At 34.8% G+C, this 13761-nt stretch overlaps 1 protein-coding gene across 1 annotated transcript; it reads right to left on the bottom strand.

The window, feature by feature from the left end:
• Positions 1-4618: 4618 nt before the first annotated feature.
• On the bottom strand, positions 4619-13376 carry LOC114359210 (protein obstructor-E). The gene is made up of 7 exons (XM_028313501.1): positions 13237-13376; positions 10153-10239; positions 7493-7606; positions 7070-7134; positions 6536-6674; positions 5254-5467; positions 4619-4758 (listed from the first exon to the last, which is right to left on the bottom strand). The coding sequence occupies exons 1-7, from the start codon at positions 13277-13279 to the stop codon at positions 4701-4703; spliced, it is 720 nt and encodes a 239-aa protein (XP_028169302.1). The 5' UTR covers positions 13280-13376; the 3' UTR covers positions 4619-4700.
• Positions 13377-13761: the final 385 nt, after the last annotated feature.

The following is a 13761-nucleotide window of genomic DNA, read 5'->3' as shown; positions in this document are numbered from 1 at the left end:
AAGCAGTGTAGCTTGTATCTTGAGTTTCAGTTGAGTTCTTATTCACTGCTTCAAATCTATAGATTGGGAATTATACTATTTGCTGATTTCTTTTTGGATCCTACAGTTGGGCAGTTTAGTTTTTACTGAAAACTATCTCAACCATTGCTCCGATCACTTTATCGTTGTTTTTGGCGTCACCGAAAGCCAGGTCTTTAGTACAATCTTTAGGGCTAAGTTGTCATGTTTAGTGTACATTTTGACAAATTGTTTCTGCATGTTTTTGTTAACCATTACTGTACTTTTATTTTTTTGCTATGAATTGTTTTGCTTTGCATTAAATAAGGAAACCTAATTGAAAGGATCTAAGTGATTATATTTGCAGCTCCAAATATATTATATTGTCATGCATAAAAATACGTCTGCCTTATGAATATCGCAAAGGTATCGAGTTCAAGCCTGCGACGTATTACGAAAATGGCCATATACTTACTCGACGTGATTTGTATGACAATTGTCATTTGGTCACAAACCAGAATAGAAAGGACACGTCTAAAGTCAATGCACATAAAACCTTGGATACACAAGGAACAATTGGAGAGCAATGTTTCGGAACATGTAGCTTAATTTCGGAACATGTAGCTTAATTTCGGAACATGTAGCTTAATTTTTTTAAGGATTACTTGTAATTTGTGGACGGACTAATTACTCCTTCTAATCTCTCCAACTAATTCTCATATTAGGACTAGGATTCACTACAATATTTCAGGAATTAATAGAGATCACATTAGTTTACCCTTTAATTAGTCCTCAGACAGACACTGAAACTGTTTTACTATTGTCACCTTAAATCACCTTGAGCTTGACCTACGAGTATTGGAACCCCATTGTTCATAATAGTGCTCTTGATTTGAGCATTTTAACATTAATTGAATACATACATAAAGGCATAATTTTCCTTTGTGTCAACGTTTTCTATGTCTTTAATATACAATCATACAATCCATTGGCCTTAAGATGTCAGTGGGCCTGTAACGCATGTGACATTTTAATTTAAAACAATCTCTATTATGATCTCTACCGCAGATATACGATTATCTCGCTAGCATGTTACTCTATCGAATTAGTAGACTATTTGACACTAAGCTGATCGATAGCATGGTAATCGAGTGAGCATAAATCACATTGACGTTTGACATAACTGGTTTGGATTTCCTATAATTTTGCGCGTCAAGGGTACATGCATGAGTTTGGAATATGAATGTTAGTGAATTACTCTACGTGTTAACATGCTTATGCACTAATCCCATTTTTTTGATAATGGGTATTACAAGCATCAAAACACAATTATTCATGTTGATGCTAATGTCACACTTATTCGATGCTAGCGTAAGTTGTGGAACACGAACTCGCGTGACGATAAGTTAGATGCGTGCGCTTAAATTGTCACCCGTAAACTCTTGCAACGCCTTATTTATTAAAGACTAGGACAGACGTATCTATAGCCCTTAATAGGAAAAATTCAATGAAAAAAGAACATTCAGTTTTTCCGAATTTTGAAATTTTAGGGTAGGTATATTTTACAGTTTTTCTTTTCATACAAACCCTTAGCAATTACGAACACAAAAAAGGTTCATATCTAGGTCTAGGTCTAGTCGTACTTGGATTTAAGCGAACTTAAATAAATGATTTGTGCAGGAAACAGCTGTTTAATGATCTGTAGAAATCATCAATAAAGGTTTAACAGAACTTGTCTGTGAAAAATTACTAATAAAAGAAGCTAGTTTATTTTTTCTTATTAATTATTAGATATCTAGGCTTAATTTAATCTATCATGTCTAATTTATGAGAAGTTTTTATGAAACAAAATCATAATGAGAGCTAATTAATATAAGTTTTAAGTAAACTTTATGTTTTGTTTGTAAACATATCTTAATTTAATTGAGTTAGGCCTTTTTGCGTGTAAATAAATCAAATGAAGTTTTTGCTCATTAACTAGATTTTAATTAGAATAAGTAAAACGCACTATGTCTAGGCTCATTAAGATAATGAGAGATGTTTTACATTCTTGTATCTTTTTTGTTATATATATTTATTATTATTCTGTGTAATGGCTTCAATAGTGCATATTTGAAGCACACTGGTTTCGCCAATGTCGAGTGTTTAAAGAAACACGGGGGACTTTTTTTTGTTATATCCTGTTTTATTTTCACAAAGAAGTTTATGTCAAACTGTCTACCTATCTGTAGTCGCGTAAATCGTGTATCAATTTTGGCTGTAACTTTGTAAGTGCTTAGTAATCTTGATACTAACTTAGTAATAAATAAAGATATGGTCAAATTGTAAAATCAAAGCAGCCGCCGTATTGCGCTTTTAGCCACGAGCTTACAAACCCAAAGCTGTCGTTATCTAGTATCAGTCACTTGCGTTATGCACTGTTGTAAAACCGCATTGGACGTGCAGCTACGAAAAATGGATAAGGCAACGAAATAAAAACCAATGATAACTTGTTTACTGATAGAAGTTAGGGAGCGCTAAAGCTCTCGCTTTTTATCCACCTTATCCTATTGGAGCCTTTTATCTTCTTAAGGGCATCGACAGATTACATTTTTGTTATTTTGTATAGATGAGAATCGGCTCATGAAAAAACAGAAAGCAGCAATACGAGTATAATGCTTTTTTGGTCGTAGCCATCAAAAACATTATTTTTCAATCTTCCTATTAAACGTAGGACTCCCTATGAACTTTATTCTTATAAAACCTCTGTTTTTCGAAGTCTGAAAAATTTACAATAAAATGTTGTTGCCAAGACGTATTTAATAATCAGAACAAGACGTCTCACTCATTTGCTTGATGTGTTATTTCTGTATATTATTATGTTGAAGTACACAAGAAAATTTAATGTTCAACAAACTAAAATCGACGTCGAACCGCAGACAGCAAACAAGTGTCACTGCACTTTCTAACAAGGAGGAAAAGTGATAGTAAAATGGTTTTTACGTGATCAAGATGAAACATTGTAAATTAGTTGGTGATATCTTGATGAAATGATCGGAAGAAAACTTTTTCTCTTTTCCCTTACAATTTTCAATTGTGTACTTCCTACTAAATACATACAAAGGTACCTAATAGAGATACTACTTAATAATTCAGATACCGAGGTTAAAGCATCTTCTTTATTAGAGTAGTATTCAACCTCAGATCTCTATAAATAATAATAATCTCACATTACTCATAATCGAAGGCTATTATATGTGTTCCTACAAGCTGTGCATACATCTATCAAATCAAGATACAGCCTGTCAAAATACAGGGTGGTACCGACAGTGATTGACAATCGAACAAAGTAAGTACTGGCGCGTCACATATTTAATTTTGTTCTCATTGTACGCACAAACTAGTTAGTCCAGCTTTCTTACATCAACGAGAGCGGGTCTGGCGTTGCGCAAGTATTACAATTAAGTATACAGTCTACACACTATACATTTCTGTTGTAAAATAGCACCTTTTGCAACGGCTTAAGAGACTATAGTTTAGCTTGATACGCTGTCGTCTGTACATAATTGGACCGCAATCCGATTGTGACCTATACTCGGTCCTGTCGGTTACTCGCTTCAATGAGGTTTTGTTCATAACGTATCGAAAAAGTTAATCAGGAGCTGGGTCGCTTTTTTTAGACCCATTGGCGCCTTTGTTTTGTTATCAGTGAATGAATCAGAAGATGTAATTTTCGGTAGGTCTTGTATCGATGTCATGATAAGCAGATGATTGATGTAGTTTGCTGAATTGACTTAATAAATACTTAATGCGTAAAGAAATATTCTAATACTTAATTATGTATGGTTAGTACTAGATTAGTGGTTGCCCTCTTTTTCGTATCCCGTGGAAGTACGTTTAATACCGAATTATACGCTTTTTAATTGTGAGTTACGTTCCTATTTCATTATTTCTTTTATCTATTAATTCGTTAATTAAAAATAGGTACAAGAGTTATGTAGTACCTATACCTATATTATGTTCCTTACATAAAATAAATATTGCCAAATAGGCACACGTAAGTACGTAATGTGTAAGGAAATTAAAACAAGATCAACTTTCTACTACAAAATTAACCAAAAACTTACTTAAATGGCTGATGTAAGTAACACAAGACTTGCATTATTTGATTAACGTGCATTGTAATTTAATGAAATTATATGGTTATTGAACTTAATTAAATACCAATTTACATTTTATATTTTTTTTATGTTTATTTCACACTGCTAATGAAGTAATGGCAGTCGGTAGTAGTAAGTATTAGTAGTGCAATGATATTAGAACTACTCGTACATCCAGAAAGAATATTCATAGCTGCGCTCTAATAGGCGAATATTCGTAATTTTACGTTGGGTGTACGTTTGTTTTTAAATTGTTCTAATAAATGTTTAAATGTTAGGTGTGTGTACTAATTATTGATTGTTTTGAAAAGATACTCTTCATAAAGATGAAGATTTATTTCTAAAGAAATAGGAAAAGGTTTTAAAAGTAATTTTATTTAAATTTCCAGGTGTCATTTACGCAATTAAAAAAGCTACTATACTCTCTATCTAGTATTTGGCGAAATAAGTTAAGTATTGGGTAGGATAATAAAGAAAGACGATTAAAATAATAATTATTTTACATTTTATTACATAAAATATAGTCTAGTTCAGTAACTTAAACTTAAATTATTATGACACCCTTCACGCTTTCTTCGGCAATTTGTTCTTGTCCAGGGGTTGACCGTCGTAGTAGTTTTCACTGAAAAATAAGAGAAACACATAAGTTAATTCGGAATTCCGATATTGTACTTTTCTTACTTTCTTCTGGTGGTTCCCTACAACCCTTTATTTTTTAAGGGGAGAAAAATTGGGAATCGAAGTGTAGTTGATCTAAACATACTGCTCGTATTTATTATCTCTAACTAACAAATTAACTAAGAAAATGATGTGGTTTTGATATTCAATATCGTGCGACATCTTTGTAAAAGGATGTTGTCATCGTCATTGTGATTTTATGCCAAATCCCAAGCTTTTTCCATCCAGCTTGTATCAGCTATATTTTCTTAAGGTTACCGTTCCATCGAATTAGTGTTCCTAACTAACATACCAAATAGCAAATCTGTCTGGGAATTGAACTCTAGCTGTTACATTACATGTGGTTTGATTCCAGTTAAGCAAACCTGACTAAACCCAAATCTGCTACATTTATGTGACTCTTAACCAGTTAATATTTCAAAAAAATAAGGTGTCTTACCATCCCTGAACCTTCTCAGGGTCGTCACAAGTGAACGTGTCCTCATTGTAGACCTTGCCCGATGGACAGCTGCCCTTCTGCGGCTGGACGCCGTTTCTGCAGATGTAGAACTTCTGGCAGTCTTCGGGATGGGGGTAGGTGGGGTGGGGCAGAGCGCGGCCGTTGGGGCCCATCACCTCGCCTTCAGGGCAGGAGAAACCGTCGTCTAAGACATCTGTTGGGGACAAAAAGGTCAATAAGTATTATTTCTCCAAAGGGCTATGCTCGGTGTTTCTTCACGAGGTCGAATCAGAAATGAGGAGATCCGATAGACGACATCATAAAGGTAGCAGGAAGACGCTGGACGCAGGCCGCTACCAATAGATCAACATAAAACATTGGGGGAGGCCTATGTTTAACAGTGGACGTCCTGTGGCTGAAATGATGATGATGATGAAGATACGGCTGTTGAAACTCCGCCGTCGCTGCACTATTGTGGTGAACCCATTCGTAACACTATTATTAGCTTCGCCATGAGGGGTTAGCGGGACTATTCGAATGTTATCGGGACATATTCTTTCTAAAAATTAAAAAAAAAAAACAACTCTGGAAGTCCCAAAAAAAATAGGGCAAAAGACGAAAGACGTATGTTTATTATTAACTGTTGCCTATTTTTATTTGCACTGCAAATATTCTGCAAGCTGTGCGTTCTATGTTTACCTTTAGTGGCTTCTACGATATTGCCTGTATTATGATACGCTTACACGATATTGTAACGAATAAATCACCTCTTTATTCTGGTAAATCTGACAATCATTAGGGGAAGTTCATAGCTATGACTAACTTGGCTTATGCCCATTTTCACCATCAATCCCTAATTTTTATGTGACCCCTTCGTTCGTTCGTTCGTTTCAGCCAAATGACGTCCACTGCTGGACAAAGGCCTCCTCCAAGGTTTTCCACAATGCACGGTCCTGCGCTGCCCGCATCCAGGCTCTTCCCCCGTCTTCCAGCCCGTGGTCGCCACTCGAGAACTTTTCTGCCCCAACGGCCATCGTCTCTACTACTCTACTACTAATGTGACCCCTATGAAAACAAAATTCCTGTTATGTGTTACCATAGGGGTCACCTAAAAATTAGGGATAGATGGTGAAAACGGGCATTCATGTCCTCATGAGCCTGAAATGGGACAGAGAGCGTCCACAACAGACATCCCGTCGGTCTTGAGCTTCGCGTTTGATCTCGCTCCAAGTCGTGCCGATTTTAGAATTCATAGCTATCTTGTGGCTAAAATGATGATTACCCTTGGTGATCTGGTCGCAGCGGCGGTTTACTGCATCCTTCCAGTCGCAGTTGGAGGTCTCCTCGTCAAAGTAGAGGCCGGGGGGGCAGGGGTGCTCGTTGGGGATGCCGTCTGAGCAGTAGTAGAATTTGTCGCAAGCCTGAAAATTGGAAGTGTAAAGATTGATCAATGAACTTTTACAGATAATATTCTTTTCAGACAGTCAGAATCAGTCGAGTGTTTGACTTTGGGCAGGCTTTTGTTATCAGACTGTGTGACTAACAGTTAGTTGCTTTTATTTGTTTAGATAAATGAATGTAACTGTCAAATTCAGGCCTAAAAGATAATGAAACTAGTAAAGAGCCGAGAGTTTTACGTTATTAAAATAATTTCGGTAAAAAACAATAAATAAATTGATTTTATTTATAAATAAATATAATCGTTTGTGTATCAGCATTCTCCTTTATTTTCCACTATAGGTAAGTCTACTCGTACTAGAACTTTTTATGAAGTTAAACAATAATAGGAGAGAATCGATTAAAAAGTGTGACATACCTGAGGGTCAGGGTGCTTGAAGTAGCCATTCTGTCGCGGGCAACCTTTAGTGGGCTGAGGCTCCTCTGGAAAACAAAATCAGTTTGTTGAATACCAGAACAATATTATGTCAGCAGGAACAAGAAATGTAGGCAAAATAGACTAAGACCTAAATAAAAAAGATCGACTAAAAGTAATTGAAGCATAGGGAAAATAAACTCGTTAATGTATTTGTCTGGTTCCATGATGACCTATCTTATCTGGGTTTATTTTTAGATCATGTTAGTCTAGTTTTTTACACGAGCTTTTTTATAGTCGTCTCCAATACCCACTTCAAATATTTGTGGGTATTTTTACAGAAGGTTCTATTCGTGTAGTGGCAAGGTTAATTGGTATTTATTTTTGTCTGGGATAACTAAAAATGGACGTTATAAGGAACCTTACGTAGTTCTTTTCTATCGCCACAGTCGACATTGGAGGGGATGTCGCATCGTTCCTTGGTAGGGTTCTCATCGGAGAACACTAGGCCGTCAGGACACAGTTTTGCTTCAGCTTTGCCTGAAACGTTAGAAATATGTTAAAATAAAGAGGAAATCTGAATGAAAAATAAAACCCTTCGGTGATTTTGTTTACAATTTATCAACTGTCAATAAAAAACTCCTTAAAAAACATTCTATCAAGATAATAATATGTATATTACGTGAGTCCGTATAAATAACTTCATTTGAGGCATGGAATCGTTTTGTATTCCAACTGACATTCTCCAAGTTTAGAGCGATACTCAATGCGTAAGATAAACCATCTTACTCCAAACTAGATATTACCTAGGAAGCTGTTACCACCCTATGGGTATTTTTCCACTAGCCACTAGTTAGAAAACTAGTTTTCTTCTACATCCGTTAGTGATAATCACAACGGTAAGACCATGATGGATGCAAAAAGTCGCTAAACTTGAAGATATGCTTTTTTCCACTGTGATGGCAGAGTTCAGGCATGTTAACTTCCGAGAATTAAGACTGAATTCAATCTTAATTCTCTCAAGTTTTACAATATTCTAAATATGCCTTTTTCCACTGTGATAACAGTCTAGACATGCTAATCACATAACCAATAACTGTTCTAGAATGATGACATTTCAGCATCATTAACTGTAACCATAATTAATTTGAAACTTGTTTTATAAGTTGTGATGCGACACAAAATAACCGGTCACATAAATTCCATGGATGTTCTCTGCAAATACTAAAATATTTTCTTAACAGCATTCACTTACCGGCACACCGGTTTCATGTAAACAGACACAATGGTAAAAAAACCGTTGAGTGCCCAGTTAATGGGCAATTTGAATATTCATAGCACAAAACGGAACCTTAAGTTGAGTCTAATTGCATCATGAGTGCATATGTGGTCAATGCGATTAAGGTCAAGTAGGATCATTATGATTATTCCCGTCTGAAGGCCTTTATAAATCCTTTTTGTTTACTGTTACTAGCACACAAGGGCATAGGTATACATAGGTAGCCTAAGGTTTAATAGTGGTTGAAAATATGAACAAGGACAATCTTCACAAGTTCAATATTCAAATTACAATTTTTTATAAACTTTATAGAAGTTACCATTTTTGGTTTTTAACATCTCCAACTTTCTTAATGCCAGATTGATTGGCCAATAAATTTATAAAATGCCTTTACACCACAAATGCAGAAGACTGACGAACGAATAGTTCGTAATAATATTAGCACATAGACAAACATAATGCAGAATTTAGTTAGCAATTGTATGCAATATATTTATAATTCTTGTGGCATGATCGGGCGGTACCGGCTGCGCACGACCCGATCTTGCGGCTTGGATCCGATGTTACATAACCTTGGGATCCCACCGAGGTGTATCAACAATATTGGATAATTTATGAAAGAAAGAAAGAAAGAAAGAAAAAATATTTATTTGGTACTAAAATAATGAATATTGAGACTTCAAATAACAGATATCTTGAATGCTACCTTAGCTACCTTACCTAAGTCTGTCATCATAACAACAATGTAAACACCATTTTTATATTTCAGCAAGTAAGATCTAATAGCAGTTCTTCTTTGGTTGAGGATTACGGGTGAAACTCGCTTCCACCTTCGGCTTGATCATCACTTTCCAACAGGTACATGAGATGCAGGTCAACAGAAAAAAATATATCGTACACCAATGTAAACAATTACTTATACATATTATGTTCTTTAACAATAAAAGCTAGCAATGGCTCAGCCATTTATTGCCGTAAGCGATGAATGCGCAAATTAATTAAGTCTTCTTTTGTTTTAATTAAGCTCAACTTATTTAGGAGATGAAAATCTGCTTTCAATTTCTTTTAACGCTCTTTGTGTCTGCAATTATCGACAACTATGTGTAATTTTTTGTTGTTAAAATATTTGGTCCATTGTACTTACACAAAACCTGAGAATTTTCACAGTCTATTTCCTATTATAATAGCGCTGGCATGACTTGGAAACAATAAAAACTGTTATGTACCTACTCGATTAGGTGCAACGACGAAATTAATTTCAAGAAATTCCACTAAGTACATATTTTGTTTCTAATTTAAGAACGCTTGTGTGTTTAAAGTAGTGTGCTTCAATAATAACATGCAATATATTTACTTTGCATCATTTATTTTTAATTGCCAGTTAGCAAATTTCATTACAAAACTTATTCGTGGTTACGTTAACGTTTGTAGCTGTTTATTTTGATATATTAAGTAACTTTATTTGTCTATCCTGAATATTCTTTCATATAATATAATAACTTCATAATAACTTTGAGTTACAGACTTTTTTTCAGTAGTCTCAACATAAGATTGAGAACAAAAGCTTCTTATCAATGAAAGGCAGATACTTCTCCATAGATTTTGACATTTATGAGATTTTATGGCAGAATTACGAGTATGACTCTATCATTATTTTGCACGTAATCATATGTAGTTTGGCGAGTGATCCTTTTTATAAATTCACATGTCACCATACATTTCCTTATGATCAGTTTCATTATAATAATTGCACTTAGTTATATAAGCTGTGCATGCGCATACAATATGACCTTTACTCCATACTGACCTTTCACACACTTGTAATAGAGGTCACATTGGTAAGAGTCCGGGAAGTATCCATTCTTCTCAGGGCAGCTGAATTCTTGAGCAGTGACTGAAAGAAAGAAAATGGTTATCAAAATAAAGTATCACTACAGTACATAGTATAAAACAAAGTCGCTTTCCGCTGTCTGTCCCTATGTATGCTTAGATCTTCAGAACCACGCAACGGATTTTGATGCAGTTTTTTTTTAAATATATGTATTTTTTTAAATATATTAGACCTTCCTAGTTTTTTTTTTAAATGTATGTATTTTTTTAAATATATCTATAGTCATTCTATAGAATGACTCAAGAGGAAGGTCTATAGATAGGTATAAAACATGCATATTATAGAAGAGAAAAGCCGGGAAATTTGTAATAGAACTAAAAGTATCTAGTAAAGTCCTTAGATATTTATCGGATTGCAATAGTGTAGGGTGTGCCAAAAGAAGCCAAGGTACAGCAATATTAAAACGAAATAATTCGAAATTGAAATAAGGGTGTCCGTCTGAGCGTGTATAATGACTTTTCAGGTTACAAAATAAATACTTCCGGTATTTTTTGACGAAATTTAACAACTTATTCTTAATTTACAGCGATCTGTTTCGAATTAAATTCTAACCATACAAAAGTTTAAGCAAACGTAAATATTATGAAAGCTCCATTAGTTAGGTAAGGTAGATAAATCATGTGGCTAATTGTTTAAGGAGTGACTAAAGATTGTTAAATAAATATGTGTACAGCACTTTGAACTGACAAATATCAGACTTTAAATCGCAATACTGACTACAATTCAGTGCTAGCATGTTCCACATTGAACTATTTAACCAGCTTATAAAGCGTGTCTCTCGCTACCATGTTCCATTGGCCAACCACACAAAGTGTCGTGTTACAATCAACACAATTGCAAGTTGCTCTTGACCATTGATTACGTCATCGATAACAGGCAATAATGTTGCCACAATTGCAAATTTAGTCAACTTCAAAAATGCAACTCAAAATCACGAGTCACCGATTTACGTATATGCTTTCCTTAAAGTGTCTCAGTTATGAAACGAAATATTGTCCCCACGAGTACCTAATTTACGAACTTATCATTAAGTAGTTTAAATGCGGTTTTATTACTACCTTTTACAGGATTCGTTAATTAAACCATGCTCTCTTTAAAAAGTTATAAATATCTACGTTTAAGTGTAAGAAGTTGGCATATTGACTTCCTGATCAACTTTTATTTTAAAAACAACGATTTGTTACTTCTAATTAATGTAAGTACCTAGTCTATGCAAATTAAGAACTTTGACTTTACGAAGACTATTTTTACATTCAAGGATTACAACATAATACCTATATCATAAAGATTGATAAATATAATTTAAATTGAGCAAAAACCATCGATTAAGATCTGAGTCTAAAGATCGTTAGAGAAAGTGTTATCTTCTAACTTGCCAAAGAAACATTTTCACCGAGTGCAACTACACTTCATTGCATCGCAGCTTTCGTGCGCTGCAGCCAAATAACAATTAATCGCCGAAAATTATGTAAACAGTGCGTTTTTGTCGCGATACCGTTTAATACGTGGGGTGAATTCAAAAGGTGGCAATTCGTTGAATGGGCAAATTGGCCTTGCATCACATACATTAGGCAAATACACTGGAACGATAGGACGCGTGAGTGAAAGGAGGACGAGGTATAGAACGGCGGTTGATCAGCCCCGATGTATGGATTATAGTTTTAGAACAATTGAAGTATTGTATCGATTTAAGGGACTTTAAAAATCTACGATTAACTTCAGTTATAAGTCCAAGAGTCAGAAGTTCCGTTCGAAATTGCCAACTCTTATTCTTCCTTTTACAAAACTCAATTTTACTATTCTTATTTTATACTAAAGTTTCTTAATGAATTGCGGTAAAAAATAAGATATTTAATGGACCTGCTTATGAATAATGTCACAATTTTACTGTTTTGTTTATAAATAGGCACCCATAATAACGGTAAATATGGAGACATTTGCAATTATTTTAAAAATAGCCATGATCTTGAACCGATATGTGTTTATGTCAGCTATTTTAAGCTCTAGGGCACACTGGTTCCGTGAGCTTAAACATGAAATTAATATCCGGTAGCCTTTTAAAATTCCACGACGATAAAAGCTATTTTCAAATTAGCTTTAGTCTACAATCATCATAGCATTTTATGAAGCAATTAATATGCCGATAAAACATAATGTAATCATCATAGCTCGAATGATTGGTTAAAAACGTTTAACTATAGACATAATACTATTTCAATAGTTTTCGTCCAAGTTTGCGAAAATTACTTGGCGTGCTCAAATTCAAAATTCCAGTTAAAGGTCAGTTTAATTTCACCAAGAAATTACGAGCAGGAATAAATAAACAAGGTCGCAGCTATTTCATAGACGAACTAGCGGCCGCCCGCGACTTCGTACGCGTGAATCCCGTTTTTCCCGTTCCCGTGGGAATTTCGGGAATTCCTTTCTTAGTGCACCTCTACGGTACCTAAGCTACGTCCCTTCCAAATTTCAAGTGCCTACGTTTAGCCGTTTAGGCTGTGCGTTGATCTGTCAGTCAGTCAGTCAGTTTCTCCTTTTATATATTTAGATGATATGAAGGTAGACAACATAAATTTTAAATGAATTTAAATTACCTACTTTGAAACAATTAGTTATTAACGTATTACTCAATCAAAGAAGACATAAATTACAGTACTGAAATTGTTTTTCAGGAATTTATGTAGGTACTAAGTTTCCGCCTACGGAAGTATACAATGCCAGATATCCTATTGCAATTAAGGAAACAAATTAATATCACGTACTGAATTTATCATTTCCTAATCATATTTTAAATGTATTCTTACATAATCGTAAATATTATTCAAAAATTCATAACGCATAACAGATTACGTTTTGTACTTTATGCATCTTGGCTTCTACCCCTTTTAACCAACTTTATTAAAATTAACAAAACATTATCAAAAGTAGGTAGTTGTCAAGTCACGCAACTTCAAATTCTTTGCAATCGTTTAATCTAACGAGTAAAAGTAATTCACTTACCTAATCCTAAGGTCAGGGCGACAGCAAAAAGTAGGCTTTTCATTTTTTCGTCAAGTTATGTACTATAAATAAAATAAATAAAACTGTCCCGGTGTACGTGCGACTCCGGCCGAAGGTTGCAGCGCATTGCCGGCGTTGCCGCTGCGCCCATTGTGGCTGCGTGTGCGCAACTTACTACAAAACGTTCGGGGAATAAGCGTGCGGAGGGATGGTGAAAGTTGGAAAGTGATAAGGAAATTATATTATAAACTAAAGTAAATGTAACCAATTAATTGACACATTAAGGCTGAGTTGCACCACCTAACTTTGACCGTAACTTTAACGATAACCGGTGTATTTTGTATGGAGTTTGACAGATTTTTGACGTTTGTCAGTGTTAAAGTAGCATGGTGCAACCCAGCCTAAGACTGTAATTAATATATTGCACAGGAATATTCTCAATTAACTTTAAAAGCTTTGTTAATTCGCGTTGTCCTCAAAAAAATGTATGTATACCATGAATGAAGGAAAAGTGGATTATCTACA

The sequence above is a fragment of the Ostrinia furnacalis genome, unplaced genomic scaffold (genome assembly GCF_004193835.3).
Source record: "Ostrinia furnacalis isolate ACB-3 unplaced genomic scaffold, ASM419383v2 OfSCF4245, whole genome shotgun sequence".
NCBI lineage: Eukaryota > Metazoa > Arthropoda > Insecta > Lepidoptera > Crambidae > Ostrinia > Ostrinia furnacalis.
This window is presented reverse-complemented; position numbering and strand designations above follow the sequence as displayed.